Here is a 26,088-nt window from a genome sequence, read left to right on the forward strand (position 1 = left end):
GGCAGTCATGCTCATAACAGTTCAAAGAGAACCCAATTTTTATTATATCTATACGGTCCCATAAACAAATAATGCAGGCAATAAATAATACATATTGGTGAACAAGGGAACAAGCAATGGGTAGAAGAATAGCATAATAATGCAGAGTATCTGCTTCAATTCCCTCCTGTCTACCTGTCCTTTTGCAAAAGGCTTCATTTTTTCCTGATCTCTTGCCTCCGTGGGATTTAGAATATAAATAAGGAGAACAAGCCTCCCTTTTCTTATGAACTTTATAGAATAAAGAGGGACACTAAGGGCCCCACACAGGAGAGAGGGGAATTGATTGGCATAGCAAGTGACTGGACCAGAATGGAGATTGAATCCCCTTGAATTAACCAGAATGGAGGAGGAGTTGCGGCATGAATAAGGCTGTTTAAAAGGAGGATGGAGAAAACAAGCCTCCCTTGTCCTATCTTGTGATTTCCTGAAGCAGACATCCTCCCCTTTTTGCTCTGCTTATTCAAGGGTAAACACGATCCACTCTCTGTCTCTTCCTCTCTGTTTCACTAATCCACTATACAAATAGGTATAATCTGCAAGTAAGAGAAAAACAGAATATTTTTCTTTGTCATACCGCACGGCAGAGCTGAACAATGAATCATTTTCGAATAAAAAAAAAAAAAAATCAATTGCATACAAAGCAATTAGTGGATTGCAAAGGCTGCAGTGTTTGTGTGTGTTCTGTGCACATTTAAAAAAACATGCAATAATAGCATCACCTTTAGTTTACTTTAATTAATTCTACACAATAGTCTTTTAATGTTTGGATGGTGTCGTGCTCACATTTCGAATCTATTACAGAGAGAATACCGGAGTGAAGCTGATTTGAAAAACATGTCACAAATCATATCCTGTCGCATAAATTTGATATCTTCCCTAAATTGTTCAGTCAAATTTGTAAGATCCATGTCAGATTTAGTGTCTTTGTACGTAATGAACATGGAAACATGATCTCAGGAGTCACACAATTAAAGAAAGGTTGAGGGGAAAAAAGGAATTTGCTAGCACTAAAAAAAAAAATAGAAGGGATTGCACAAACCAGCCATGCAAATCCAGTCTCTTCCAATCAGAGCTTAGTTGCAGAAATGAAAGTGTTTTATGAAGAAAGATCTAATTTTTTTCAGTTTTATGGTATGGTAGGATGGTGAGGGAGGGTGGTGTTGCGTGTTTGCTCTGCAGCCTGAACCATTATACATTTTCTCCTTTGGCAGCCAGGTCCTGTGAGTATATTTCGCTCCATCATAGCGAGATCAGCCATAAGCATCCCTCTCAAGGAAAGCATTTCCTCTTTGAACATATCAAATCCACTTCAGTGGAGATCAGGGGCACGGTGCCAGCATCGCTCCAGTGCTGCACTGCTTCAGTCCACAACTTATTCTGACCTTCATGGCAGTATGTCACTGGCTTGTGCAACTCAGCGTAAGGTTTGGCGGCAGTGTTTTCACAACATGCAGAAAATATACAGCTCGTGTGACATTCATTGCAGTTGGTGAGAGTTACCCTTGACCACTAACTTGACGTTTATAATGTGGGAGTTTTTTTGTGTGTGGATGATTTTCGTTCCCGAAATCCCCCTGATTTCCTTTCATACTTCGTGGATGCAGTTCCGTTCCTCAATACCTGTGAGGGACTTGCCGTTGCAGATGGCACCCATCCAGCTGTTAAACTGTCCCCGTGGTTCTTTGCCAAATGGTTTGGCTCTCCTTGCGATGGCATTGAATCTGGGCAAAGATTATTAACCAAATGTTTTATTTCCTCCCAAGCTAATTTAATATCATCAGAGGCTTATTTACACGGTTGTGTATTCCATTTGAGTGAGTCAGCATTTACTGCATGTGGAAATGTGTTTATTACCGAGAGAAACTTTCCTGTGTAGTAAATGCTGCTGATCGGTCTCTGCAGCGTCCAAGTTTAAATAGAAAGCCTTTGTGTCGTCTTTCAAGGGACGACTTGGAGCGCGCCTAATTCCAAATTTGCCGATAATTTCCTGCTGTGCAGCTGGCGGACGGTACAGCGTGACTCCGACCCTTAAAATATGACAGGTTCATTTACCCCGCTTCATGTGAATCGACGTGTATCGATCCTCAAACTGGGATGGTGGCAGTGCATTCATTCCTGTCTCGCCGATGTGGTGTTAATCCGCCACCAACCGTGTCCTTCTCCCGATGAGGACTGTGCCTCTTAAACTGCCAAAACGTTTTTCACACGTTTTATTTTACACAGAACACACCAATGCCATGTTTACCTTGGTTTAATTTGGTAGCCCTCAGCTTGTGTGCACCCCCACCCTGGTCCTCTCTAATTAGACACCTGTTGTGAGAGGACATGGACGCAAGAGCTCGGGACCAAATGTCACTGCCAGCCCGTGGCTGCAAGTGCACGTACGGCCCAAACTGCAGTGAAGCAAAGGGTTCATTTCAAAGCACGTAATTCAACCATATCTCGTTAGTTTAGGCTTATTTAAGGCACAGCGGTGTCCATCAACGCTGTCTGTCTCAGAGTAACCAGAACGGTTTAACAATGCATTTCGATCAATCCATCACTGAATGACAAGAACTCTATTCATTATAAGGACAAATCCTGACTGAGGAGATGATTTGCGTACAGATCAGTTTAAGGTGAGATGATGTTCAAATCTTGCATGAGTTTGATCATTTATTTATGGCTGTACAAAGTAGAGAGATGTTAGATGAATAGAAACCTGGTGTACAGGGAGAAAAAAAAGCAGGATTTTACTCTCATCATGTGGCCATATGGATGAAAATGTAACTCCCTGCAGGAGGTTCCAGGGATTCAGGGCAACATTGATACCTCAGGTGGTGGAAATGACTAAGCCTCTCAGTCAACTGCAGAACTGATTTTTCATGGTAGCGGGTTGCTCTTTAGAGCATGTACAAAAAAAAACTGTTGGTGGAAGTGTTTTGTTCCTTTAATTCTGACTCAGTGTTCTATATAGAAGGTATGAACATGGGAGTGAGCAGCATTGTTGGTTTAGTCACAGAGCAACAAAAAGCCGTGGTGGGATTTTTTTTTTTTAATTAATACTTGTTATGTTATGTTGTACTATATTATATACACTTATTTTTAAAGTGCTTTATTAGAAGATGCAAAAATGAGAATTGAAAAGAACCAAGTGTAACGCGCCAACAAAATAATTAAGTCAGTTCATTCATTAAAGATTGATTCGCTCAAGCTCGGCTTTTTTTTCTTCACACATTTGCATATGAATTATCGCTCATTTACACTCGCACCTTTACACAAGGCCATATCATTATCAATAACCTCCTCGGCATCATTCCTGTTTATCAAATTACATTAGGCCATGTATTACTTTAGTGTGCGAGCCAACCCTAATTTAGTCAGAGTAATTAGACTAAACCAGGCCCGTTAACTACACTGTCATATCCTGTCATTGCCACCAAGCATCTGCGTGATGTGTGATGTTTTTTTTAACTTGTCAAATATACAATTATAGTTGAAATGTTGTTTTCTAAGTTTAAGTTCTTAGTTATAGAAGTGTCATGACAGCCACAAGCTGATTTTTATAAATTTGGCAGCATAATTAGTTACAGAAGTAGACACCGGTTATCGCTTCTTCTTTTTTTCTTTTTTTTCCTGTTCCTTTAACAAGTTGGCGAAGCATAGTTTTTAATAATTAAATAAGGAATTAATTCAAAATGTCAAGAAAGTGATCTGCCACTTTTAATCACGTTGTGACAGGAGGAAAATCTCCCCTTTAGAAAGCGACTGTGATTACTTCAACGTTTGCAATCAAGTAGTTTATCATCTATTTATCAGGGAAAGATTAGGCCCATTACATTTTCTCTGCTCTCTTATGATGTGTTATTGTCTAATAAGCCATGAATAGAATGGACTTTTTTTTTGCACACAGTAATGTTTGACAGCACACTTTGGGGCACTCCACGGTCGGGGGCCAAAGTTCTGGAATGCAATTGCTGATGAAAGTCATTTCCTTATCAGTGGAAGAGTTTTCTTTTTGCCGAGTTTTTACGAATGTCCAGAGTGAAATTACTGTTTTGTTTGAAATCTTTTTTTTCTTTCTTTGAATTAATCATGATGTGATGAGTTTTTCTTCAATGTAAAAAGGATTTTTTTTTTTTGCGAGATATAATAAGATAAGGTAATTATGAAGTGCTGTTGAGCATGTTAGGACATGTAAGTAAGTCATACTTTGTGTTTTTTTTTTAAATACATTATCTTGTTTAGATCTGTTTTTAGATGACGTCTTCCTACAAACATAGCTCCTTTGCTTATCAGTGCATGTACAGTTTTATGTAAATAAAAAAAGCATTTCTTCATCTGTATTACAGTACCACTGTGTAATGCTAAGGGCAATATTGCAATTGAACTATCCATCACTTGAAACATTAGTGGGACCAAAAGTGAAGTCTCATTGTGTGTTTGATGAATAAAGACGGCGTTTTGTCTCACAACATTTTTAAACTATTCATGAAGTGGCGAGTCAATAGTTGAAAGTTTCCTCTCGCCGTAATTGACACCACTGGGTAAAGGGAGATGGTGCTCTTCCACATTAGTGGCTAGATGTCATAACATATCATGAGGAAGCCTTGTAACCTTGTCAGAATTTATCATGACAATTAAAAAAAAAGGAAAGACGTTCACACAGCCCTGCATGTACTGTATGCTCATCTGCAAAAGCCTTATATGGAGAGGCACAATCTGTGTGGCATTCTAAAAAAAATCCTCCAGGGAGGAGAAATTCAGTGAAAGCAGAAAACAAATACACATCATGTCACAGCAAAGTGACAGTGACAAGGGCACCATCTTATTTTGTTCAGTACAACACAATTAACCTAACACTATGACATTTTCTTGTTTTGCTAAAATAGACTTTGTCATGTAACAGCTCTCTCGTTCTGTCTCCCTCCCTTCCTCCCTTCCTTCCATCCCTCCCCTCTTCTTCCTTTCCCTCTTTTCTTGTCTCCCATCAGGTCTCCACATAATGGAGCGAGAATGAACAGAGAGCGGCTTAAAAAAAAGCATGAACTGGAGGTTTATTGAGGTCATCTGCTTCCTGTTTATATGGGACCATATAACAGTTCAGTCTTCCCGCCAGGACCCATTGGCAACTGAGCAACATGTCACCAAGCAATATGACTGGCTCATCTCTGACCGCGGACCTTTCCACCACTCTCAAAGTTATCTGTTCTTTGTGGAAAAATTCAGCAAAGGATTTACGACCAGATATAAAATTTATAGGTGAGTTCACTTTCAGCCTGCGGACTGATTCCACACTAGCTTTTTAGAGCCTGTTTAAATGCTTTTTCTATTTTGAGATTTTAGCTGTGAACCGCAACACTGTTGACATTTTAAGTCTATTAAGTGCCGCTTTTATCAACACTCACACTCACTCTCTCTTTCTTATAGCAATGAATTGTTCCGCTATAGGACCTCTGCACTCTTTTTGCCGCTACTCAAGTGCCATGTCTTTGTGTTGCTTTATCTGAATGACACACAGTAGAGTTTGAGTTGCACATTTATTTATTATGTTATGTATTTGTTAACACAAGGTTGGCGAGTCATAGACAGGCATGTGGTTGAAAGAACGGGTCGCACAGAATGAAAACAAACTAATAGTAAAATAAAAATGATAAAATAAACCCCTAAACTGAGATTTTTTGGCACAAAGGAGTCATTTGACATTAAAATAAAATAAAACTTCATATTCCCTTATTTCTTATGTCTTTATGCTAAACCCAGCCTTAAAGGGCCCAACGGTATTATGCAACTAGCGTTGTGAATATACCAGCTGTACCACTGTTGTCACTGAAGTCAGTATTTCAATGTAACATGCTTCCTTAATCTTTGTTTACATATCATGGTCTTTTTATGACATATAAACATTCATTTCTTACCTTAACCTGGATCAGAATCTTTACAATTACATCCATCTTTAAACCACTAAACTGATCACTAAATTCTCTCAGGACACTATGTCCATCTTTTCTCCTTGTACTCCAATTGCTTTGCATTGCACATCTTCTGATAGTCGACATACTGAGGTACAAGCAGAGGAATTAGATGGCTAGACATCCTCTTTCTTAAAGACTCAGGCTTTGGCGCTGTATTCTCCAAGCTCTGAACTACAGAAAGACAGAGGAAGCATAAGAGTCATTTGCCACATTCCTTTGGCAGTTCTTTCGCAGAGTTTGTTCTCGTTCCCCTTTCTTCCATCTCTCTTGGTAACTTGCCGCAACCCGCAGTCCCCACCGGCTTTCCTGCCTTGATATTGTCACATGAACAGTAAACAATGCATTTGCATAATGTGTAACTTGACAGAGCGGGATGTTGCACGGAGACATGAATCTCAGAGGCAAAAGTACTAAAGCAGCTTTTCACAGACGCCGTACAGCAGTGGAAGGTTGTGCGTGCGTGTGTGTGATGCTGCAGTGATTTATTAAAATAGTGTGTGCACTTGAGTGTTGGGTGCTGCTGGGAGTTTTGCCCGACCCAGGTGGCTCTAGTTGTTTCTCCCTCTTAACAAACCATTATTAGCGCCAATCTCATCCATCACCTGTCCCTTTCCTTGTGACAATTAAAAGTATTGTTTTTAAATCCATATCTACAATTTAAAATAAGGCTCGGCAGTGTGTCTTGATTTGGTTTCCGTGAACCGTGATTGCAAATGATTGACTTAAAAAAGAAAGCGTTATTACGTGCACTTGACTTCCTGACCTGGTGATTGATCGTCAGTTTTTTCCCCCAGTTTTTTTTGCAGTGTACTTTGTTGCATATGTGACACAATGATCATCAGTTGTTTCTAAAACTTAGTTATATAACCAAGGTTTACTTTAATAATCCATTTGTTTATTTTGATTATTTTCTTGATTAATCATTAAGTTGTTTGGTCCGTAAAAAAACAGAAAATGTTGTCGGAGAATGTCATAGTTTCAAGGTCGAAATGTTGACAAAATAATTGTTTTGTCCACAAACTAAAATTATTCAATTTGGTTTATTTCTTTATAAAAAAAAAGAAATATTCACATTTAAGAATCTGAAAAATCAGAGTTTGTTCTGAATATTAAAATCAACTCTATCAAATTAATTTAAGGGTTATTAAAACTGATGATTAATTGAGTACTCCATTAATAATTGATAAATCATAGACAGTATTGGAGGGTGTGAAATTTTCCCCAAAGGTCCAAGTGTTTTCCAAAGATTTTTAACCCAATGTGGAACACAACAATTAAGTCCAAATGGAGGTTAGGAATAAAAAAAAAATGTAACATCAGCTGGTGTAGTGTTTAGTTGGAATGAAATCATACATACGCTCGGTGCTCCATGGCACATGATTGCCCGGCTCTTGCTGTACTCTAACCAGCAACGAGGACTGAATCGCTTTGTAAATTTCCCCCGGGACACTCTCTGCCTCGACGATTTAGTGGTGGGAAGTGGTTGAATCAGATTTGCAGGGAGACAAAGCATCCAGTCTACTCCGGTTCTCTTACCAAGAGAGATTATCCCAGAGGCACGCCGCATGGACAATACCAATCTGATCAGCAACAAACAAATCTGCCCCATCTTTAATAACACGGGCATTGTGCCTAATTTGAAGGATAAACACGGATTGACGAGGTGCCGTTCTCCCCGTGCCTGGCCCTCTGAAAAGGTCACTGTGGCTTGAAGGGTAAAAACACACCACTGGGCACCAATTACCCTCTGCTTCTATAAACGTCTATCACTTAAAGAAATGATTGGAGAGTGTTTTGTGTAAGTAATCATACTGTGCCACCGCTGATTGCAATCTCCCAACTGGATCCTGTTTTTTATTTTCCTGTATTGTGTACATGAATGAATGCTTCCCCCATATTCATCAGTCAGTAGAAAGCCACTTTCACTGCCGGCCTCGTTCTGCTCTTGTATCAGAGCCACAGCTCAATAATGTCTATCAGTGTGTGCTTCAGTAACTGTTGAAATTCGATGGCCTGTTTTGGTCATACAAGCATCTTTCATTCAGTCGCTTGTACTCTATTATGGGGGGTAGAATGTGTATCAGATGATGCGTGTTCTCTGTTTGGTCTTTGTTCGCAGAGCTCTATCTCAGGTTCTTGTGAGCTTGAGTGAAAATCCAATATAAATGCAAATCTAGTAGCCATTAATGCATTTTAAAGGGCTCAAATCAGCATTGCACTGTAATCAAAGAAGTGAGATGGGGACTGTTATTTAGAATAAAAATATTTATGAAAATGCATAGCTCTGATTGATTACACTTTGAAAAGGCACGCTGAAGTGTCTGAATAGAAAGGGTTGATAGACCTACTCTTGTCATTGGACCTCCGCTCATCAAAACCTCAGCATCTATCCATGGGATTGAATAAAAGCAAAATAACACTCCATCCAATTCAAAGCCCTTTTTTTTTTTTTTGCCCACAGTACTAACAAAAGCTGAAATTAGTTGAATGCATACTTACTGAGTTCAGACACAGTCATCAAGAGTGAAGTCTCATATGCTCTGTAAGTGTGATAGCAGGATGTATTAAGTAAATGGAAAAAACCCTACTCATTTGCAATGGAAAAATTGAACCATTGTGTGTTTTCTTTCATTGTCTCATTGTTCCATGGCTTTGCAATTATCTGTCACTTCATTAAATTTCTGACTCATTAAATCCTGCACATACACACATTATGTTCCGCGCGTGGCCGTATCTTTGTTCGAAGAAATGCTTGTGACGCACGTCACATGGGCAAAGCGAAGCAATGGACCCACAATGCAGTTCTTTTTTATATATTCTTTATTAATGCCCTATAGGGGCAATTCTGTCTCTGCATTTAACCCATCCTCTACTAGGAAGGAGGAGCAGTGGGCAGCCACTGAGCAGCAGCGAGCAATGGGGGGTTGGGTACCTTGCTCAGTACCTCAGCCCTTTGGCTGGTGGGGACTCCAACTGGCAACCCTCCGGTTGGTTACAAGACAAGCCCCCTTTCCACTTGGCCATAGGCTATACCCTAATTTGCCCTAATTTGGCAACGCTTAATGCCGCTCCATTCAGCGTTTCAGTTGATGCATCTACGGTGTGCGTGTATCACGTTTATGAGAGCAGGCTTGACAGATTGGCAGAAAGCAAAGTGGAGGCGTCGTTACATGACAAATCTGTTTTTGTTATTTCACGGATATCCAAGAATAATCTTTGTCATCCACTTCTATCCCTAGTCCTTCACCGAAACCAGCGTTTGATTTCCGTTTTTGACAGGCATGACGCAGTTTTCTGGAAGCACATTTTGCATATCTCTAACTGAACATTTCCTCCATGAATTAATTATTACTAACAACCACTTGATCAGCACAAAACCTTGAATGAATAATCTGCAGTGATTTGCATGGGCAAATAACTTTAAATCAGACTCTACTTTACACTGTTCATCAAATGTTATGTTGATGCTCACGTCAGCTGTCGTTTGAACTTTTTTTTCATTCTCATTTTCTGTTTCCCAATGAAAACACATGGAGGTGACTCATTATGCTTACTGTGGGTGTGTCTGTCAGTGCTGATCTGGCTCCCGTTTGTTTTAAGCAGCAACAAGGTGTAACATTTGTCTGACTTGGGTCTTGAATTAGTTTGGATGAGCCATCTGTAATTGGATAGGCTGGGAGAAGGCGGTTTTGATGTAGTCGGCGAGTTTGCTGAGAGGGGGCTGCGGCGATGTTTAATTCAGCAGGCTGTAGCCAAAGGAAGCGAGGGAGAGCAACACTCAGGAAGTCAGGAGGGATGAAACAGGATGAAGAAAGAGGACAGAGACATCAGTGAGGTCTGCGATGCCATTAGGCAGCGAGACTTGGAAGGTGCTAAAAGTGTGTGATCGAGAAAAACTCGACAAAATAGAGGTACAGTGAGTGTAGCATCAAAACAGTGAATGGGGAAGCAGGTACGCAGGCAGTGAGGTCAAAGTCAAAGGGAGTAGTGAAGTAGCTCAGAGGTGTTGTAAATAGCACATAAAAGTGCACCACTCTCCTACAAACAAACAAAAAACACCCTATGTATGTATTTTCTTTCTGCAACCTTTCATAGTTCATAAAACATCACACATTTATTATTTGTCAAAAAAAAATCTCATTTACATCCAGGACTTAAGAGAAGGCTTTTAACTGTTTTCCCCACTACTTATTTTTATACGACAGACTATTAGGGCCAAAATGAAGAGAATTTTTTTTCAACCTTTCAAGAATGAAGTCGTAATATTATGAGAATAAAGTCGTAGTACTAAAAAGGTTATAATACTTCTCATTATTTCATGTATTATTATTAAATAGCAACAGAACGCACTGGAGGGCAGCCAAAGTTCCACTCCTTCTGGATCCAGAAATGTAATTATCAATCTAATTGTTTCTTGAGAAACGACAAAACCTCCTTGAACAGAACGCAGATGTGTAACCACCTCTCGCCTGGCACTCTAACACTACCAGCCATTTCCTCCTCCTCCGAGTCTGTGTGATTCTGTCTTTCCAAACAGACTCAGTCTCCAAGCACCATCTTTTTTAAAAGTCCTGATGGTAATGATAACGTGATGCTGATGTGCCAAAAGATGAAGTATTTCCTTATTTGTGAAGAACCAAAGTAGAACTTCACAAAATGCCCCGCGTTCCCCATCTTGATGCAGGTTGCAGTTTATCAACTGAGATTTGGCTTGAATAATAATTATGACTTTATTCTCGAAAGATTAAAATGAAGTTAACTTTGGCTCCGTCGTATATATTTAGCAATGCTCAGAAGGTGAAACCTAAATTTGTCGACAACTATATTATCTGTGTGCTGTGACTCGGACCCATCCACTAGTCTACTCTGTCAACTCTCTTTATTTCCAGAAAGATTGGCAATATGGTGCTGGAGCTAAAATAAATAAATATGCCATCTGCACTAAGCACTTATGTCACTGAGTAGAACTCAATAAAAGAGTTGCAAGTGCCGACCATATAATTGCAAAAACCACTTGTTCCTTGTTTCCAGTCAGCTGCCGCCAGCTTAAGTAGGGAATTAAGGGAAATCTACTTTGAACACAGGGAGATTGACACAATGATTCATCACATGACACCACACTTAAGTTTGGATGGCATTTTATTATACAACAGTATAATATTAGTATATAATAATAGTAATAGTATATATATAATAGTATAATAGGTAAAAACTGCGTAAACTACGAATAGTTTTGTCCTCAATGCATAATACATTATAGCATGAGACGGTTTAGAGTTGAGGAAATCACAATTCCTCTTCCAGCCTGGTCTCACATACACAAAAGGAGGAAATAAAATCTGTAACTCACAAATTTTCCAAGTGATGGATTTATGGAGTGATTCAGAAAATCAGACAGTCACCAATGCAGGATCCCGGCCATCGCCTCACAGTTTGGCAGCAGACGTGAATTTCCATTTGCTGCTGACTGAAGCAATAACTATTCCCAGCACTTGGATTTCAAGCTGTTGTCTTAGCCAGTCAGGCAAACTGAGAATACACGACTATTGCTGGGCATCCACGTTTTGGGGCATTTATTTTCCCCTGAAAATAAAATGATTACCATGACACACAGACCTTTTTTATGTTTCAACTTCAAATTAATTAAACAGTGTTTGCGCTGGACAGCAAAAACAAAAAACCCATCTTTTAATCCGCAGAAACAGACGCATACGCACAATAAACACTGTGTCATCCAGAGGCTGCACTGTAATTACATTCACTGGGAGACCGCTGATACTGGGAGTGGATTTATTTATTTATTTTTGTTTGGGAGGATCACCATGGGCTGATCTGGGGAGGGTCTTCATGCCACTTCCTTTTTTCCAACCTCGTGATAAAAAGCCACCCCCATACCAATCCACCCTTCTCCTGCGGGATGACTTAATTACTGCCAAGGAAGGGGATGGTAATTAGAGGAGAAACAGGAGGCTAGAAGAAACTGTCAGGGTTAAGTACTGACTAATTCACTGCGTGGGAAGCCTGTGCCACTTTCCGCCAAGAAAGGCAATGCGACGTCACCAAGAACAACAAGCTTTGAAACAGCCATGTTTGACCACTTTTAAATATGTGATAAGCAAGTCCTCTCTTTTCTCATAAAACATTTACTTTTAATCCACAAAAGTAAAGCCCATGGTCTCACTCGCCCACTCACCCTTAACCCCAGTTTCTGACTCTTGAATTCTCAGTTCGACTTTTAAAGATGTTGTCAGCCCACAGAGGTCGTTAAATCTCCTCTGATCCACCATGTTTTTGGGTAAGGTTATGTAACTCTGTGTACTCACCAGAGGTGTTAGCTGTTTTGGCCCTGATCGCAAAACAACAGACATAGTAGGGTCATGTAGATGTCAGTCACGCTGGTGTATGCGTGAGGAAGGGGAAATAAACTGTAATGGTCTAATCTGACTACTACTACAACTACTATTATTATTATTATTACTATCATAACAATAGCAATATTAATCATAATAATAATAGTAATAATAATTTTGTAATTTAGTACATATTTACACATTGCACATTTTTGCAATTTAATACATTTAACAAACACATTTAATGTAAAACAATTCAAACAAAAGACACACAACATAATATAGTACATTTGTTCGTGATATGTTCCAGCCCCAGTGTCACAGGCACTGGTCTCCTTAACTCTTCTTAACACCTCAGCAGCAGTGCTATTATTCAGAATCCTCTTCGCTGCACTTGAACTGGAACAGAGAAGGTTAATGCCAGGCGTCCTGCAGAACATCTGAGTTTGTTCACTTCCAACAAAACCCTGCAAATGTTGGCCATGTCATCTTAACTGTGCTAGAAATGTGGAGTGCAACACACTATTCTTGCGGGAACTCGGGAAAAGGTTACGTGTCCACAGTTCATTCCAGTCGGGCTGTTTTGTGCTATATAGCTCAGCGCTTTGACAAATCACCAGGTTGTCCTGTGATCCAGTGTTCATTTGCCGCAGCTCATTACAGTTAGCGTAATAAAAAGATGAATTATTTAAACATCTGCGAAATGCAAAACGGAACGGAACCATTCATTTGAATATACTTTGGAGCCGGGGTGTCAAACTCATTTTAAGCTCAGGGTCCACATACAGCACAATTTGATCTCAAGTAGGCCAGACCAGTCAAATAAACCCCAAATGTTTCCCTTTATTTTATATTAAATTAAACATATTTTTTACATAACAACCTGAAATTTCTTGAGAAAAACAAGTGCAATTTCACAAGTAAGCAGACTAACAAAGACAATGCAAATATACATTTTTGTTTATCAAAAAGCATAAAGTTAACAAACAGTTGAGCTATCGGTGTCTGGGGGACACTTATGCAACAGCTCATGAGTAAATCCCACCTTCGGGAAGCTCATAATGTTCAAATTTTTCAGGCTGCAGTCAATCCATTACGCTGAGCAGTGTTTGAAATAGTTTAATGTCCACTCCCATCTACATTCATGAAGGGCAGACCATAGATAAACATTAATGTTCTCCCATCAGTATCTGAGAAATAATGGGACAATAGAATAACAGAAAAAAAAGTGATATTAGCTGGATGTTTGTCATTCATGATCCTTATGTCAAACTGACCCTGTGGACAATCAAATGGAGTATTCATGAAGATTCAAGTGAGGGGGGAAAGAGGAAAGATAATTTTTCTTTCGGTGAAAAGTGCATAGTGGGTATAAATGGAGTTTCATAAGGAGGGCACAGACTTTGGCGGCCTGATATCCTCAGAAGGTTGTTCTGATCTCTTGAGGCTCACACACAGCAGAGGCTCGATAAGTGGGTTTTAACGTGAAATGACATGTTTCTCATTTTCAGACGTGAAACGCAGTCATGACATCACGGATCATCACTAACTTGTGCGTGCCTGTGTCCTTTATAACACTTGTTTAGGCAATGTCTAAGAGCCAGTGTTTTGATTTCGAAATCATATTTTGTAGTGAACATGCAATTTACAAGAGAATGACAAAATGGAAAGAAGTCGCTTGGAAAGTGTGGTGCCCTGAAAAGCACTTTCTCAAAATGTCTCTGTCCATGGTGCTGAAATCAAGGATCTTCCTTTCCTTCACACTTCCTCAGTTAATACCTCACACGATGACTAAATAAGTTTATATGTGGTTGTCTTACTGCCATATAGCAATATTTAGCTCATGTATTTTTCTCCTAATTTAATCTATACCTCCATATAAGACCAGAATGATGATAGCGATAAAATTATTTAAATACCATTGCATTTAAGGTTGTTGTTTTTTTCCAGAGTTAATAAATACAGACAATGGGGATTATTAATTTGAAAGGGTTTGGTGTTTTATTTCAGCCATTATGCACAACAAACACAGTACATATAAATCATCAACAGAATGCTGTTTTATTTGGGCTATGACTGGCACTTATTATGGGGGCAAATTGGGTTCAGCAGCAAATTGTTGATACGTAATAGGCTGCACCTGAAGCACTAACAAAAGGAAGGGGTTTTTTTTGTTTTTTTTTTCCCCACTGCATGCATGCTTTGACCTTGGTAGTGCTTTGTTATATGTGGAATGCAAAGGCATTGTTTGTGATTTCATTACAGGACACGGAAGGTGATGAAGTGTTTCATCAATTGTAAACTATACACAGTAGCAGAGGAAGACTTTTCATTTGAGATGGAGCCATGTGAGAATAGATGGAATACATTTTTGAGCCTCTCCTGGTTTTTGTGAATACAGTGTAAACAATATTTTTTCTGAGGTGATCATTCATCCACACGTTCCTTATAAGAAAATACTTTCAAGATATTTTGACATTCCGTGTAATGCTGTGTTTCACTTGAGTGCGAGCATCTCAGGGTCTCTCATCCCATTATTTGTTCCGTTGGCTCACATTGCCATTCAGTCCCTGCCCACACAGCCAGACTAGTTCATCAGCAGAACTTCTCACATTACACAGCTGATTAGATTCAAACACATGCTCGTGTCACTCACCCATGCGTTAGCTTCCGGCACCATGTCCCATCACATTCTTGAGATTAAACTGAATTAAGAGATTGTTTTTGATTACATCCATTTTCATTTCATTGCCTCATCAGCATTACAAAGTGCACTAACAAAGCTATTATGCTAGCAGTCATATTCAATTTAGGCAAACATGTTCCACGTCTGATATACCCCAATTAATGGTTAATAACTAGGATGCTTGAAATGAAAATGAAGAGATAATAATCTTTTTTTTTTTATTATTTATGTATCATGTCATATAAAGTTTCAATGTAGCTATCATAACATATAAAGCAATCTGAGGAAAACATGGTTACACTGTTGTGCTGTGTTACAGTGAGCCTCCTTTATTCCATTATCTGTGTCATTATGATGGTAAGAAAATTAGATTTATGCTGTTTATTTCCCCTTTGCCTCTACTCGGCCTGCTGAGGTTTTGTTACGGGGTCAGTCAATTTTCTTCTAGTGTAAAATGGAATAAAATGATGACCCAGCCAAAAAGAATTTCAGAAAACTGTTTGGACCGAAATCAGTGCAGGTAATAGAAAGAAAAGTCACTCTCCAAATCATTTAAGTCCCTTGACCTTTCCCTCCTGTTTTGTTCTACCTTTGAATTTATGGAACAAAAGGAAAAAAAGAAAACTATACCTTTCCGAAGAAGAGGCAGTCCATACACAATTTGGCAGAGATCAAAGATTGTCCCAGACTAAGCCTGTACAATAAAAGACAGTGATGCTGTAAAGGAGCAGACAGCACTCGAGGAATCCTGAACAGAATTGTTTATAAGCGCAACGATGGCAGCTGTGTGCATCATGGAAAACGAGTGCTTTATGACACCTCAGCCATCTGCTGAACTGGGAAACATACAAAACATATTGTGTTGTTGTCTTGACCCAAACACACACTTATGCCACTTTTTCCACAATACGGTTCTAGCACTACTAGTCTCCACTCTACACGGTTTGGGTACCAGGCGTGTTGTTTTCCATCACTTTATAGTACCGCCCAATGATGGGCGGGGTCGTCATGAAACTGTCGTGATGTTGTTTTTTTACCCGGTTGTACTCAATCATTAAATGCTGAATGCTGGCGATTAATACAAGTTTTCAGGATATTTTTCAAGTATTTTTTAACTGATCTTCAGTTCAACATTGTTCTTTCGATTCCTGTGTCTGACGTCGTGACTCCTCCAGTGACGACGCTCTCTGACCAATCAGTGGCTGGCAGTCTGTTTACATCATATTTGAAAAAGCCATCAGTTTCAACTGACAGGTGAGGATATTAATACAAAAAAAACTTAAACGTAATCCATGGAAAAAGAATCTGAAATGATTAGTGATATCTTACGTACAGTTTTTGAACGTGGTTGACCATTGGAAGTGCAGTCGTGACTCTCTCCCCTCCCCTTTAGATAGGAGCCTGATCATGAAATATGTCACCAGCCTTGTTGCCAAGATGGCTGCCTCTGTCTTTGTTAAAGGCAGAGTTTCTATTTCTAAGTGTTGTACATCAGAGCCATTTGAACAAATGTTCTTTCTTCTCTCTCTGTTTCCCTGTTTCTCTCTCCCTTTGCATCCTCTGCTCTGATAGCAGTGTGACCATTGCAGGACTGATGCCACCATTTTACACAGATGGACACTGCAGGCAGCAGGCATGACGTCATATTGTTGATTTTTGCTATACGCACTGTAGTCACCTGCACTGTGACTACTAAATAGTTTTTTTTTGCTGGAATTAAAGGCACGTAATCTCTTATAACTGTAGGACTCACTCTTAAAACACCCTCGTTATGCATGGGATCTTTTTTTTAAGTGTAAATTTGCAAATTTGGATTAATTCATTCACACAAATCATGCAGAAGAAATATGCAAAACTTTGTGTTGGACAGTTTGTGCTCTGTACACTGCCCTCATTAACTTGACAGTGAATCTCGCGCAATTTACATTTAACAAACGTCTTATTTGATCTTAATGACATGGATATTTTTACATGGCCTTTATTCTGATGTCATCTATTATTTTTTTTCTTTTCTTTTTTTTTTTTTTCAGCAGCATGACAGAATTTCAAAATAGCCTGTCTGGTTTCCTGCACTATGCACACTGCTGCATTTAGAAATGTAGCCCATGCCAGAATTGATGTGAAGATAAATAAAACAAACACCGCTCGGTCCAACCAAAATAACATCCCGCCTGTTTCTGCAGAGTGCTTTTGTGCACCAGAGCATGGGATTAAGATTCATTCTGTAATATTTTCAGTGGTTTCAGTGGCTGAAATTCATACAGGATTTCAATTGTATCTCTGTCTGTTTGATTTATTGCCGTGCTTTTCCTCCTTATTACCATGAAAGGCCCGGATTGTTGTTTTTTTTTCATACCGTCAAGCTGCTGCATAATACTGTGGCAGCACAGGAACAAAGGTTTTTTAGGAGATTATGGGGGCCTTTCCCGAAAGAAATACTATTATTATAGCCTTCTAAGAACCATACACTCTCACCTCCAACTAACAATCGTTAACAAACGGGAAAAAATAATAATTCTGCATTTATCAGAGGCAGTGGGGCAGATGGTGAGTGCATGAAGCACATGGATGTCAAACAAAAGGCCAGAGGTTCAGAATCCTGTCTGTGGTGATGGGTTTAGACAGCAAACATCGCTTTAGTTGAGGTTTGCAAATGATTGTTGTTATTGTTACATTTAGAGTATGTTTAGTGCAAGTTTCTGTTTATTTGCAGGAGAGATTCAGTGTAATTGAACAATAACGTTGTCTTGTGTTGGGATATACACACTGTGATATATGTGAGATAGATAGATAGATAGATAGATTTTAGACATTTGCCTTTCACATTCAACACTCTCAAGACACTGTCACACACATATATATACATATATATATAAATACATATTTATTAATCAATTAATCTGTCGGTTATTTTCTCGATTACTCGTTTGGTCCATAAGATGTCAGAGAACCGTAAAAAATGTTGTGTCGGTGTTCGTCAAACCTGGAAATGATGATTTTCTCAAATGTCTTGTTTTGTCTACAAACCAAAATGATTCACTTTTAATTATTTCTTTGTTATCCAGAGCAAAGAGTGCCGCACATAATATTGACTCTGACTCTAGTATTCTGAATTCAAACAAAACAAAGTCCATAGTCTCCTTAGCACACTGTGTACACTGTCATGCGCGATGGGTCACACACCAAGTGATAAACTAAATTGAAATCAGAAAAAAAAAAAGAGTTGATTCATTTCCAATGCCTCATACTCAGTCTGGAAATTAGAGTTTTCTTGTCCTTAGTATGTCAGGATCAATAATACGACCTTTGGTAATGGCACAGTTTGTCCTTGTAGAGTGGAGGACAGTCCAAATGAAGTTTTATTTAGCAGGTGTTTGCCCTCTGGTGCTCACCGGTCCCTAGCAAATCACATGAACCGGACAAATGAAAAAGCTACGTGAGATGTAAATCACGGCAGCCCACCTCGGTGGGTGGCGTTGACAAGTTTTCTCTTCCCGGGAGAGGCAGCCCTACGAAATGCAACACAAATGGACGGCCATAAACCCTGCGCTGCCACGTGGTCTGGGTGGCAATAACCGTTTTATTATGCCGCCGAAAACATATCATATCCAAGCAGATGAGCTCACGCGGCGCTGTTGTCTGTGCCGGAACACCATGTACGCATAGACAGAGAATAAGTCAATATTGTGTGGGAAGACAAAATAGCTTCACAAAGTCATTCATATGGGAATTACCATTATTGAATAAAGTCTCTCCCAGTCCTAACAGCTTGCCAGTGTTTTCTGTTGAGACCCTCATGGTGCACCACAGTCAGCTAAGCGTTGGCTCCATGAGAACAGCGTGGCAAAAATTCAATCAATGATGTCTCAGGAATGTTAAATGGGTTTGTTGTTAATAATGCAGGATGCTATAATGCAAAATCCCCCCATATGTTGGATCATTTTCTAATTAATTTTAATTAGCCATAGGCAATTCAAATCATCATAGTGAAAATAATCCCTCTTTCCCTAGTCTACCAAACTTTTTTTCTTTTTTTTCTTTTTTTAAAGTCGCAAACTTGGACGGTGTCTGGGTTTCATTTGCACCTGCCCATGGCGTGAGAATAATTTCCTCCTTATTTGTGAACTTCTTCATTCCTCTTTCTCCGCGCGGCAAATTGAGTTGATAAATATGTGAACGTCGGGGTTATTGGTGTTGGTGAGTGAAACGCGGCTGCCGATGAGATGAAGATGCTTCACTCTCAATCGCCTTCTCTGCTTTGGGAAGAAAGAAAGGAAGGAAAGATGACAGACCTACAGGACTTAACAAGCTCACTGCTACAGATCATTAAGGCTGTGAATTACCCCTTAGAACACAGAGCAGTTTGGCTGCTTTCTTCCATTACCATTACACGTATACAGTATATACAGAGGCTATACGAAACCTGAGGAAAGCGCAGTTCAAAGTTCACTTGGCTCGTTTTTATGAACAAAAACAAAAGAAAGACGAGCTCATTTTGTGACTTAAGAAGACAAAGGAAAAACTCAAGCCTGACTATGTGACCTATAAATACACCCACCCAAGATGTACATATAAGGAGTTGTGTATTATTCCCACAGCAAATTACCATAGGTGCACAGATGTGTGAGCACTAAGGGTTAAAGCAGAGTTTCATAGGCAGTTGTTTGTGCTTTTTTTTAAAAGCGACATCGAATGCTTGTATCACACATATATGTTAGTTATGTAGGTCTACTTACATATATTAACTTGTTTTCATGATTAAAAACCTCCTAGTCGCTGCAAACGAGCCGATCAAAATATCTCCGCACTGACGCTCTCGTCAGCCGCGCTGTTTCAGACCAAAACCACACCCCTAGAATGTGGGCTGTGTTGTGATTGGCCAGCCAACGAGAGCTTTCCCACTGTCCTGTGATTGGTAGGCCAGCTCTCAGATACACAGCTCCCCCTCTGGCACGGTGGATGCTCTGCATCTCAGCAGCTACAACGAGAGTAGTTCTTCTTCTTCTGCGGTTGAATGTACGCAACCGGATATGCCCGGACTAGTGCCCGCACCAGGAGGCACTACAGTGGTGAGAGGAGTGGTGAGGTTTTCTGATGACATCATCAGCATAGGGAAGTGCCGATCCGCTTTGCAGAGCCCAGGAAAATAATACAACACTATTTCTCAGCAGTGGCTGAACTGTTTGTTCTGAAACTTTAGGGTTTCATAAACGAGGTAATGACGCAGATACACACACAAACGGAGCGTTAATTGGAGCTTCCGGTCTATGTCGCCTTTAAGTAAATTTTCAAGCTTACTTGATAATTACTTACTTAATTTTAGGCTTGTGATGGGAGAGACGGGAGCCGCTACCTCCAGCTCTTTCAAGTGGCTGTTGTGAATGGACTGTTGCATTCGGGAGATTTTTTGTTAACATGATAGTTGAAAATGATGTTATTGCATTGCGTCCTCTTCACTGAAGTATCAGTGAAGTCATCTCTAACAAACAAGTACTGGAAAAAATGGCTTAAAATGAAAGGTTCATCGTTCATCAGAGCATAAAAAACCCGATGCTGTCTGTTCCGTCTCACACCGGCAAGGAGGGGACACTTGACGAAGACGCGCGCAGCTTATTCAGACAAATGTTGCCATGAAAACACTGGGGCCCCTGAAGCAGAGACATATTTGTTATTTCAATTCCAAAAGATCGATTCATTTATTTCGGTTTAGTAAAAGCGGCTTCAATTTCTGCTCTCTGTCCATTCAAAAAATGTAAAAAAAAAAAAAAGTTGATATCATTTACAGTGTACTGAATGTCATCGAGAGCAATGTGTTCGATGACTCCTCTCTCAGCCTGCAGCGTTAGTTCTTCAGACGTATAATGACGCTGAATGACTCGAATATAAAACATGAATCATGGACAACTGGATGACTCCAGACTGCCGTGGATGAGTCGGATTTCTGTGGACACACAAGGCAATAACACAACACGGTTTACCTGATAATATAAGCCTAAATAAAACATTCAGCGGCATCAATATTGTATATGCGAGCATAGCGAGACTTTTAACCTGATGAATATTGTATCTTTATCCATGAAATAAAACTTGGAGCCTAAAAATAAAGACGCCTGTCACAGATTCAGATATTTACGATTATTTCCAAACCGCCGAGCAACAATTGCTGTTGACTTCGCTAAAAATGACAATTATACGTAATAAGATTTTTAAGTGTACGGGGCGAGTATGAACGGTTCATTATGGTGCAATTGGATTTTCTCTTTAAGGATTTAAAACAAATCATGATTCAGTTCAATATGAGCCAAAATGTGCTATTCACCGAGTTCAGTAATAACTTGTATGAAAGAAATTCCATTTTTGCACCGATATCACATTATAGTACAGGTGTAAATATTTACCAAAGCGCTGTCTTATTATCACTACACAGTTATATATTAGTATTATACAGTACAGTGCTAAGCAGATAGAAGAAGAGGCCGCTGCACAAACTGCAGTTTTGTTCTTGTGTTATCGTTATCGTTCTCGTTCCGACAACAGACACGTCTTTCAAATCGTCCTCGTGAAACGCCGGATGTCACGCTGTTCCCCCTTTATAGTCTGCTTCAAATAAAGTCAGGGCTTTTTTGACAACAATGACATGTTTATAGCTAAATGTAACATTTTTTTTTTTTATCTGATTTGTTTCATGATAAACGTTTGTTGTTGCTTCAAGTGGAAGGAAATTGCTCGGGCTTTTTGTGTGTGTGTGTGTGTGTGTGTGTGTGTGTGTGTGTGTGTGTGTGTGCGCGTGTGTGTGTGTGTGTGCCGTCACGTGTCAGAGTTCAAGCTGTAACTGAGCAACGTTTTCCCCTCTGATTTTTGTATCGCATTTTGCCTGCGAAGGAGACTTTGATATGAAATGAGACGAGGACAAGCAAGAAACAAGAAGCCAAATATGACAAGCTGCTGTAATTCACTGACTTGCTTTTATTTTTTTTTGTCCCGTTGTCATTTATGAGGTGCCAAATAACATGTTGTCGCTGCGCCACTTTCTCACTAAATTAGACATTTTCTCTCAACCAAAGAGTGTCCCTCTTTCCTCTGTACAGCCACACTTTCACTTCGCATGTCTGTCATCCTCTTGTAAGTCCTCTTCTCTTTTTTTAAATCTGTGCTCCAATGTCAGGAAGTGCCTGTCCTGACACACTATATGATCATTTCCTGCTCCTGTCAGAGCATCAGGGAATATTCACTGGATGTCAATACATCCCACCTCTAATTGAAGCAGACAACACGATGCCTGGAAGGTGTCGTGACATGCCATAGTCACTCTTTCCATTCCTTATGGTTATAGATATGTATAATATTTATAATAATAAATAAAGTATAAAGATATACATCTGCGGTCCTTTAAAATACTGTAATTATACAGAATCTATAACGCCTTTTAACTTGAAATTGTACGTTATATGACAGGATACTGCATCGTTGTAAAGATTCGTATTGATTCACACGATGCACTATCCACTTTAAAAGCGCACAATGTTTTGTACGTTTGGGATTTGTAAAGATTTTTCCAACATCCCATTACTGGCAGGGAGTTTAGGCAATAATACGAGTGGTAGAAAAGCTTTTTTTTTTTTGTCCTCTGCTCAGTGCACACATTGATCAGATAGCAAATATCTCCGCACACACACACACACACACGCACATAATGTAAGGGTGTCAATTATGACCCAAAACAAGCGGGTCTAAATTCAGTGGCACAGCTCAGGTTCAGTATGCTCGTCTCGCAAACACATTATTTCATGCTCTCACTTTGCATGGGTGCACATTCATTCTCTGTCGGCAAACATGGCAGCAGGTCTGGCGGGGGGGGGAGAAACACTGTACCTGGCTTTTAAAGAGAAAGGAACATTTGCAGCTGATAACGTTCAATTCCCCAAAACCCACCGATGATAAATTCAGTTTATAATTACACCCGTTTTATTATTTAATTTATTCCCCTTCGGACAGATTGTTTTCAGTCATTTAGTTCCATCATTAAGGACAGAACCCTGTGAATATGATTTAACGTGACGCCACGGTGAACGCCTCTGTTTACAGTAGAGCTGGATGAACTGATTGCAAACTTAATTCCCGCTGTGCCTGGCATGAATACTTTCCCACACAGCAGCAGCAGCAGCAGCAGCAGTGCACAATAATAATGGAGGTGGTTACCTTTTCTGAGGAGATGGAGTTGCACAGTCTGTCACCTCTCCCATCTCTTCATCTAACAGCTCACTTTGGCACTTTTGTCTTGTTCTGTCACTCTCTGCTACATTTAGAACTGATCCACTGCCCCCCCCCCCAAAATAAAATACAGAGAGTGACAATTTCCTTGATGGACTCGTTTCTGATGAAAGATTGCACAGGCAGTGCTAAAACTACTACTGACAAATACTCTGTAAAGCTGGAACTTTTCACAAGCTGTTGAACAGTTTAGTATTAAGCAGCAGTAACTGTCCAGTGATGTAAAACGACGTAGGAAGTCTGAAAATTCAAATTCCAAGGACTACATATCAAATTTTTTTCCATGACGGCAACATTTAACTTAAGTCAAGAACATGATCACTTGTGTGAAACGATTGAATTCAGCCGATCATGACTGAAGTCTCGCAGGATAATGCAGTAGAATTGGCATAATTTACTGTTGACCCATTAATGCAAGGGATGGATAATTCCATCTTGTGTAAACATCAAAAAATCCAACATAATGAAAAAAAAAAAAAAAAACTGGGACACTGGCATAAATGTGATAGTACATTCTGTTAAAATTTTAATTTGTTTTCATTCTTTCATCTCAGTTACACACTGAATTTTGTATTCACTTGATCCTGAAACGATGAGTTCTCAGTATATAGCCATGAGCGTGTTTAGTTAATTTGGTTCTAATAAGGACAGACACTGGAGACACTGGAGACACTCATAAAAGTGGTAAATACAGAAAAAAAATCCTTTTTTTCCCCTGAAACTGTTGCTCAGGTGTTGACAAATTGCCTTGAGTTGATTTTCTGGACTCACAGATCATGTCTGCTTCTATTTTAGACCCTTGGTCAAGCAAAAGCCAGAAGAAGAAAATGTTTGCAGCGCACAGATTGTCCTGAATTGAACCTTTTGCTTCACACTCACACCCGGAGCGAAAAGAGCAAGAGATATTACACTTTGCAAAACGTTCTCAGTGTGATTTACGTCAAATTAGGGCAGCACCCGTTCTCTTACATTTCAGTTTGAAGCGACCCCGTGGACGTTTGTGCGATTTACAGACAAAAAGACAGACGTTCCGACGTTGGTTGATCTATCGTCGGTTGTTGTTTGGTCTGAGATGAGACAGAAATTGTGATTTTCATCAGGAAAAACAAATCCAGCAGCGTATCTCTTCAAAATACAAAAATGATGCTTGATATATAATATATTGCGTCGATGTGTGGGAACAAGGCGTGCATAATATTCATTAATCACAACTCAAATACAATACGGCTTCGCTATTAAGTGCGCCAGCTAAGGCTTTTAGTATCATTCACGATAAAAAATGTACACATTTAAGTATTTATTTATTGCTTTTGTGTTTTGTGTCGCCACCCCCTCGCACACGTTACTCACCACCATAATGCAATAATCACCTTTGCTCCTGTTTTCCCCCTATGCAGCCACAATGCCATTTGTCTCCTCTTAACTTCTTTTGATAGGTCATTAAACTGGTCTTGGATCCGTGGAGTAAAGCACTGAATCACGTTGCAGGTTCCATCTGCTGGCATGTCTAATCTGGGTCAGAAGGGTCCAAGTACATATGGGCGCCACATAAAGTTTTATATAATAATTGGCAGTGACAGAGCCACTGAGGAGGATTCACTGAAGGATACAAGCGCAGGGAGGAGCCAGTGAGGTGCAGCAGCAGTGAATGAATGAACACAGAGAGAAAGAAGTTCCTGTGCATCGGCTGTAAATCAAAAAAAAGGCCCCTCACTGTGTTCATAATTTGAATGTTTGTTCCAGATTTCATAAATAACAGCAGTGGGTGCCTTTTACAAAGCGAAGCAATGGGAAGGGAGTGGAAGCTGAATCAGCGTGTACCAGTATGAGATGTGAGCCATGTCCCGTCAGATGAGAACTTGTCCTTGCGATATTGAGGAATTGCATTTTTTTCTCTCTTTTTTTGTTGTTACTGTGCAAGACTTTTGCAAGCAGTTTTTTTGCATGTATGCTTGGGAAAACATTACTCAGTGATTAGAAAGTTGAAAGAAAATGCAGACATTCTTTTTGCCTGTCTGTTTTGTCGGATTATATGTCGTCATTCTGTCAATTTTTAATACTTACTGCTCTGCCGCTCTCTGGCAGTTTTAACGCTGTAAGCATTTCCCTTCCTTTAGCGGAGATTTAAAAGTTTTTTGGTTGCATTATAAACCTATACGATGACATAACTGTACATTGGCAGAGAGGAATGAAACTTAAAAGGCTAATATATGGTGCTGAATGGAGCATCAAGCTGTGCTGAGGAAGACTGACGCATCGCTGACTCCACGTCAGGGAATTCACATTTAGTAACAAATCAACCTGTTCATTATGTCGTCAGTATGACGAGGGCTGCAAGGAAAAATGCTTTGAGAAAAGGCTTTGAAGTTCAATTTTCTGGCTTAAAAAGGGTAACATTATGTTATGTGTGCCTTAGTTTTACTTTCTCAGCAGTGGTGTTTTATTTGAACTGGTCATTTTTGCACACAGACCAATGACTGATAGTGAATTTGCAGGAGCAGTGGGCAGCCCGGGGTGCAGTGGTGGGATTGGGTGCCGGCAAGCAGTTCAGACAGCTGCGAGTGAGGAACAACTAAGTCAGACTTTTGGTAGTTTGGGGGTGGAGACCAAGGAGGGAGCATGCAAAACAAGGGCAGTGCGCGCGTGTGGTGGCATGCACACAGCGCAGTTGTTTCTCACTTTTTTTTTTTAAATATGCAATAATATTATTTGCACATTTTTACTGCTCGCACAACTTTTGACACCGCATTGGCCTGTCCCGGGATTTAACCAGCGACCTTCTGGT

General features: G+C 39.8%; 1 protein-coding gene across 1 annotated transcript in view; it reads left to right on the forward strand.

Moving 5' to 3' along the window:
• Positions 1–26,088, forward strand: part of brinp1 (bone morphogenetic protein/retinoic acid inducible neural-specific 1) — a 94,784-nt gene that overhangs the window by 18,381 nt on the left and 50,315 nt on the right. Inside the window, exon 2 of the mRNA XM_044012986.1 lies at positions 5,016–5,283. Within this exon, the coding sequence (XP_043868921.1) occupies positions 5,066–5,283 (218 nt within the window). The 5' untranslated portion in view covers positions 5,016–5,065. The remainder of the gene's footprint in view (positions 1–5,015; positions 5,284–26,088) is intronic.

This window comes from Solea senegalensis, linkage group LG21 (genome assembly GCF_019176455.1).
Source record: "Solea senegalensis isolate Sse05_10M linkage group LG21, IFAPA_SoseM_1, whole genome shotgun sequence".
Classification (NCBI taxonomy): domain Eukaryota; kingdom Metazoa; phylum Chordata; class Actinopteri; order Pleuronectiformes; family Soleidae; genus Solea; species Solea senegalensis.